General features: G+C 41.2%; 1 protein-coding gene across 1 annotated transcript in view; it reads right to left on the bottom strand.

The window, feature by feature from the left end:
* Nucleotides 1-397: 397 nt before the first annotated feature.
* CNIH4 (cornichon family AMPA receptor auxiliary protein 4) overlaps nt 398-7366 on the bottom strand; it is a 26813-nt gene continuing 19844 nt past the window's right edge. Inside the window, exons 3-4 of the mRNA XM_011929512.1 lie at nt 5087-5235; nt 398-596 (exon numbers count right to left, since the gene is read on the bottom strand). Coding sequence (XP_011784902.1) covers nt 569-596; nt 5087-5235 — 177 coding nt within the window. The 3' untranslated portion in view covers nt 398-568. The remainder of the gene's footprint in view (nt 597-5086; nt 5236-7366) is intronic.

Raw genomic sequence — 7366 nt, 5'->3', positions numbered from 1 at the left:
TTGTACAAAGAAATATATATATTTTGAAATGCCATTTTCTGTTGACATTCTTGTGAAAAGACTTTTAGCTGACAGTCTCATAAATCTTTAAACCATATTAAATGAAGTTGCCACAACACAGGCAAAAAGAGTAATTAAATTTTTCTTCTTCTGTCCAGATCAACAGTGTTCTTTGTACTCTAACTTTTCAGCAGACCTGAAGGGCACCTTTCTTTGCTCGCCCATCTCTTCAGTTTGCCCTTTAAAGTGTGTTCTTTATTTCTTTGGCATGCAAAGCCGGGACGGCAGTCCTGTTCCTACATACAAATAACCACCTTCAACATACAGATGATGAAAAACACCTTCAAGTGTTGGCGTTCAGGCTAAAGTTGAGAACTAGAAATCTACAGAAACTCAATTCATGTTTTTTAAATACTTTATATGGTAAAAATACAGCAAAAATAGTTTTTTGTTCAAAGAGGAAAATATATACTGCTATGGTCACGGTTCTAAGGATGATTTAAGAAGTCTCTGGCTCCTCAACTGTGCACTGTAGTGTAGGCTGACTTCAATCACGGCTTCTCCAGCTTCAGTCATTTATCAAAGCTAAGATCATACTGTGGAAAGAAGAAATTAATGTTACTAATGTTTTCACAGGAATGTTCCTCCAGAGCCTGGTTTGTCCAGACTTGCATCCCTAAGGTCCATGAAGGAACAATCATTTGAGTAAAAGACAATCATTCATACCCAAAGGAAAGAATATATCAGGATCTTTCATGTCCAAACTTTTTCACTAAAAAAGAGTGACTGGGGGTGGGGAGTTGGGGGAAGTATAACTTAAAACCTATGTTAGGCTATAGTTTAAAAAAACAAACAAACAAACAAAAACCTAGCTTAGTCAGTTAAAAAAAAAAAAACAAAAACAAAAAAACACCTATGTCCAGAAAAAAACCCTCTAAATTCTCTAGCCAGATACATACTGTTCTATGCCAACGCCTGGAACCTCTTCTCCCCATCCCAACACTCCATCAAAGCAGTAACTTCTTACTCAGGTTTTGTGACTGACTCTAGGGCACCTCGCTGGGGAAGCTGGCCTCTCAGCCCAGGGCAGCTGCACAGCCTCCTTCCACAGCTCTTCTTCCTGCTGCTATGGCTTACATGTTGTCTCTACCACTGGACTGTGAGCAACTCTGAGATGAGAGCAGGGCCCAAGCATCACAACTTTCATGTTCTACTAGCACCTGAGCCTGCAATGACCAAGCTCCAAGCTTTTACTGTAGGGATTCTGTGCTGCTCCTTTGTGTCACTTGCAATGCTGTACACAATGTCTGACACACAGCAGCCACCTAATAAATGCTACGCCACTAACACTGACAGTTAACAATAACAAAACCATCCTTTCCTTTGCAATACTGGGGTCAGCCTTGCTCTGCTGAAATCAAAATACACAGAAATATCCTTACATCACTAATGGTATAAACAATTGTTCAAATTCAACCATACTAAATATACTCAATGCACAGTAAAAATTAATGATAGTAGCTAATATTTTTTAAAGATTTTTGAGAGTTCACTATGGGTCAGCATAAACCTAAGTGTCTCACATGTATTATCTCACTTAGTTCACGTTAAAATGTGATGAGGTAGGTACTATTTTTTTTTTTTTTTGAGACGGAGTCTCGCTTCCAGCTAATTTTTGTATTTTTAGTAGAGACGGGGTTTCACCGTGTTAGCAGGATGGTTTTGATCTCCTGACCTCGTGATCCGCCCGCCTTGGCCTCCCAAAGTGCTGGGATTACAGGCATGAGCCACCGTACCCAGCTTTTTTTTTTTTTTTTGGAGATGGAGTCTCGCTCCCTCACCCAGGCTGGAGTACAGTGACGTGATCTTGGCTCACTGCAAGCTCCGCCTCCTGGGTTCATGCCATTCTCCTGCCTCAGCCTCCTGGGTAACTGGAGCTACAGGTGCCTGCCACCACTCGTGTCTAATTTTTTTATTTTTTGTAGAGATGGGATTTCACCGTGTTAGCCAGGATGGTCTCAATCTCCTGATCTCATGATCTACCCGCCTCGACCTCCCAAAGTGCTGGGATTACAGGCGTGAGCCACCGCGCCCAGCCCTGTGATGAGGTAGGTACTACTAATATCATTAATATCCCCCTTTCAGATCAGAAACTGAGGCTCAGAGAGGTTAAGAAACTTGCCCCAGGCCAGGTGTGGTGGCCCAGACCTGTAATCCTAGCATTTTGGGAGGCCAAGGCAGGTGGATCACCTGACCAACATGGTGAAACCCCAGATCTACTAAAGATACAAAAATTAGCTGGACATGGTGGAGTGCACCTATAACCCCAGCTATGCAGGAGGCTGAAGCAGGAGAATCCCTGGAATCTGGGAGGCGGAAGCTGCAGTAAGCTGAGATCGTGCCACTGCACTCCAGCCTGGGGGACAGCGTGAGACTCTGCCTCAAAAGAAAGAAAGAAAAGAAACTTGCCCCAGGCCACAGTGTAAGTGATAGAGCCCACATTCCACTAGGCTAGCACCCAATCAAAAAACCAAAAGCATGGATTCCCCTATTCTCTAAAGAAGATGAGCATTTTTTCAAAACTTTAATTGCATTCAACAAGCCCTGAAATGTCAACTAGGTGCAAGAAATTAGGCAAAGTGTGGTAGGTGTTAGATACAAAGACAAGTAGCATAAAATCTCTGCAATCAAAAGCTAATGACTTGGTATGAATAGCAAAACCACTGTTTAAAAACAGCAACCAAAAACCAAGAGAAAAGTGCTACAAGGATACCTTCTGACCCTTTGAACTATATGTAACACCAAAGGGTAAGGTAATAGCAATGTGGCTGAAAATAACAGGCTGATAGGGAAAGGAAAGGAAGGGAAGAGAGAAAAGAAAACGGTACAGCCAGTGAAGTACACACCTGCCCAGGCAAACCAGTTACATGAGTTGCCTATCTTTTATTTAGTTATAAAGAACAATATCTTAAACCTGCCCCAAAATTACATCTTAATTTCTCCAGTCCAACTCTCCATTACTTTAAATTCAATGACTAAGAGTTCAGAAATCCATGTACATTTTTAAATCCTAAGACTTTTGAGTCTACGAAGCAAGATACTGCTCTCCAAGCCTAAATTTCCTCCCCAAAGTATGACTACATGGGTTGTACCTACAGCACCGCCCCCAGGGGATGCCTTTTCTAGTTTACTTTCCAACAGCATGAAACCGCAGGGGTGGGGAGGATGAAGAAAGGACAACCTTAGCTAAGCCAATTCCAGCTTGTTTTTGTCTCTTCAGAAACAAATGTAAGAGAACATATATGACAGTAAAGATACAAAAGTATTAAAAACAAGAACAGGTGCCTCATTATGTTCTCATCAACTTTTTTTGCTCTTTATTCATCATCTTTGATACTTGGATTAAAAACTAAGCATATTAGTAATGAGGTAGGGTATGAGAACCAGAAACTGGTACCAGTGTGCTTTTTCTGATCTAGTTTTTAAAATACAGAAAAGCAAATAAGATGAATGGTGAAAAGAAAACTATCTAAATTCCAATTTTAATCTAATCCACTAATGGGTGGATTTAGCACAGTGAAGGGATTTTAGGAAGCCTGCTTTGTCAGGAAGAGGCTAAAATGGTTCTGACTTCTAAACTATTTCAGACAAAATAGCAATTTTTAAAAACTGCTATCTCAGCCGGGCATGGTGGCTCATGTCCTGAAACCCCGTCTCTACTAAAAATACAAAAAAAAAAAAAAAAATTAGCCCGGTATGGTGGCACATATCTGTAGTCCCAGCTACTTGGGAGGCTGAGGCAGGAGAATCGCTTGAACCTGGGGGGCAGAGGTTGCAGTGAGCTGAGATTGTGCCACTGCACTCCAGCCTGCGTGACACAGTGAGACTCTGTCTCGAAAAACAAAACAAAACAAAGAAAACAAACAAAAAAATTGGTATCTCTATGCAGCTTCTAATCAAGAATTTTCTGAGTGGTAGAAGTTTACTTCGACATTAAGTTTTTCCTAATAGTCCTTATGCCTATGTGAAAAATTAAACTCTACCAAGGGGGAAAAATAAAAATGATCTAATTAAAGCTTTGATACAAAGGTTAAGCCTGACTTCTAGCTTTTCAAAGGTTTAATCAAATCATATACACAGGAATTTTGTTTCTCCTTTGCTCTATTCTAGGCATCTATGATGGATAAAGGAAAAAGTGGCATGTTCACCTCTAAAACATACAGGAATAATTTAAAACAGGACTATATAAGGTTTCCAGTGTCTGACAGCCAATCTTTCATATTAATTCTTACTTCCAGTGTGTTATAACTAGAAGACTGATAAAACTTTACCATAACAGACCATTTAGCATGCTGGAGAATGAGCATCACACCTAAATTACTTATTGCCAAGACAGATCAGCACAATTTGGATAAAAGTTGCTGAGAGCTGCTGCTAGTGGTATGATTCCCCAAAGACCACGAGTGGGATGGTCGCTGAGGCACATATGTTAATGCTTGTAACAGGCAGTGGAACTCCACAGCTGTATCCTACCAGGGCAGGAAAAAAGTATCAAAGACAGTTTTTTTTTGAGATGGAGTTTCACTCTTGTTGCCTAGGTTGGAGTGCAATGATGCATTCTCGGCTCACCACAACCTTTGCTTCCCAGGTTGAACTGAGTCTCCTGCCTCAGTCTCCCGGGTAGCTGGGATTACAGGCACCTGCCACAACGCCCAGCTAATTTTCTATTTTTAGTAGAGACAGGCTTCTCCATGTTGGTCAGGCTGGTCTCGAACTCCTGACCTCAGGTGATCTGCCCGCCTGGGCCTCCCAAAGTGCTGGGATTACAGGCATGAGCCACCGTGGCCGGTTTTAAGCATATTGATAGCCTCAACAGCTAAGGCATAACTAAGATGCCACAGGGCAGATCTGTAGTTCAGACAGAAAGTTGATTCAATGACATACATAAATAATCTACACAGCCACAAGGAATTTACATAATCCCCAAAAGTTCCACAATGTCAATGCACAATCCTATAGTATAGTAATATCTCACCCTTCAAAAACAAATATGGCATCTAGGAAAATACTAGGATTTTAAACTCACCTATAAAGATACATGAAGAAGCAGAGCAAGTGGAATCCAAGCTTGATCATGGCTTCCTTCATGTGTGACTTCAGCTGCCCTCGATTGTGTATTTCTGTTGGATCAAACACTCCCATGTTACCACTCGGCACCATAATGTATCTGATAAATTAAAGGACACACACATTAGAAGGAAAATCAAATCATAGGCATAAGTATTCAAATATAAGTAGTCAATAATAATCGACTTTTAAAAGTGAACCAGTCAGGCCCGGTACTGTGGCTCATGCCTGTAATCCCAGCAATTTGGGAGGCCGAGGCAGGTGGATCACTTGAGCTCAGAAGTTCAAGACCAGCCTGGCCAACATGGTGAAACCCTGCCTCTACTAAAAATACAAAAATTAGCTGGGCATGGTGGTGGGCACCTGAAATGCCAGCTATTGGAGAAGCTGAGGCAGGAGAATCACCTGAACCTGGAAGGCAGAGGTTGCAGTGAGCCAAGATTGCACCATTGAGCCCCAGCCTGGGTGACAGAGCAAAACTCCATCTAAAAAAAAAAAAGTGAGCCAATCATAGCAACCTTACATTCATACCACATATGGACAGAGTAGTATGATAATGTCATGGGCTGCCACTTAGTTTCCTTTTGAAAGTTACAATACTGCTAATTTTCTGCCCTCTAAAATAAATACAGTAACATTCCAGATAAAGGTATTTTATGCACTGAAACCCTTTTATTCATCTGTAGAAAACTACCATACCAGTCATATCTATAGCCCTTTTCCATTAGACAAAGGTTAAAGGAGGCTCCAAACCCAAACCAATTTTATTAAGTTCTTAGAAACTTCATTATGGAAATAGGGAAATTAAGGAAGTTAGGTTACTTTGAGAGGATCAATCAGTTTCAGTGTCTGAGCTTCAACATCCAGACTGTGTCATCTGTGTAACATGTATGTCCTAACCTAGCACTGTCCATGAATTCTTCCTGCTCGCACGTCTAAGCTTCTTCTAGTATAAGCTTAGATATCTCACTTGTCACACAGCTTCTCAATTATCAGTTCTTTGAAATGCAAAGGATTCTCTGAGTTCCACAAATCTGAAATTCTCCTTAAAACCCCAGTAGCCCAACTATAGCTGAATAGAAGGTATTTTCATTTGAATATCCAGATAACATCTCATCCTTGTCTAATTTCTAGGTTATCTAATAAGAGTGTCACCATTTTCTTGGTGGTCCTTAAAAACTTCCTCTTACCCAACTGGGACTTCTCTCTTCATCTTTCACAGCCAGTTCATCAAACCCTTGTCCAGTCTTTCTTCCTACCACCACTTACTTAGCTGTCTCCTTTTTTTTCCTTTTTAGATTTTTGTTTTATTTTTAATTTTTGTGAGTACATAGTAGGTACATATATTTATGGGTTACATGAGATATTTTGATACAGATATGCAACGTGTAATAATACCATCAGGGTAAGGCCAGGCACAGTGGCTCACGCCTGTAATCCCAGCACTTTGGGAGGCCAAGGTGGGAGGATCTCCTGAGGTTGAGAGTTCGAGACCAACCTGACCAACATGGAGAAATCCCATCTCTACTAAAAATACAAAATTAGCCAGGCATGCTGGCGCATGCCTGTAATCCCAGCTACTCAGGAGACTGAGGCAGGAGAATTGCTTGAACCCGGAAGGCAGAGGTTGCAATAAGCCAAGATTGCAGCATCACACTCCAGCATGGGCAACAAGAGCGAAACTCCGTCTCAAAAAAAAAAAAAAAAAATCACATTAGGGTAAATGGGGTATCCATTACCTCAAGCATTTATCCTTTGTGTTACAGACAATCCAATTATACTTTTTTCAGTTTATTATTATTATTATTTTTAGATATAATCTCACTCTATTGTCCAGGCTGGAGTGCAGTGGCACGATCTCGGCTCACTGCAACCTCCTCCTGGATTCAAGCAACTCTCCTGCCTCAGCCTCCTGAGTAGCTGGGATTACAGGTGCCCAACACCACCATACCTAATTTTTGTATTTTTAGTAGAGATGGGGTCTCCCCATGTTGGCCAAGATGGTCCTGAACTCCTGACCTCAGGTGATCCTCCCACCTCGGCCTCCCAAAGTGCTGGGATTACAGGAGTGAGCCACTGCGCTCACCTCTAAAACACACAGGAATAATTTAAAATAGGACTATATAAGGTTTCCAGTGTCTGATAGCCAATCTTTCATATTAATTCTTACCTCCAGTGTGTTATAACTAGAAGACTGATAAAACTTTACCATAACAGACCATTTAGCATGCTGGAGAAT

The sequence above is a fragment of the Colobus angolensis genome, unplaced genomic scaffold (genome assembly GCF_000951035.1).
Source record: "Colobus angolensis palliatus isolate OR3802 unplaced genomic scaffold, Cang.pa_1.0 Scaffold81, whole genome shotgun sequence".
Classification (NCBI taxonomy): domain Eukaryota; kingdom Metazoa; phylum Chordata; class Mammalia; order Primates; family Cercopithecidae; genus Colobus; species Colobus angolensis.
This window is presented reverse-complemented; position numbering and strand designations above follow the sequence as displayed.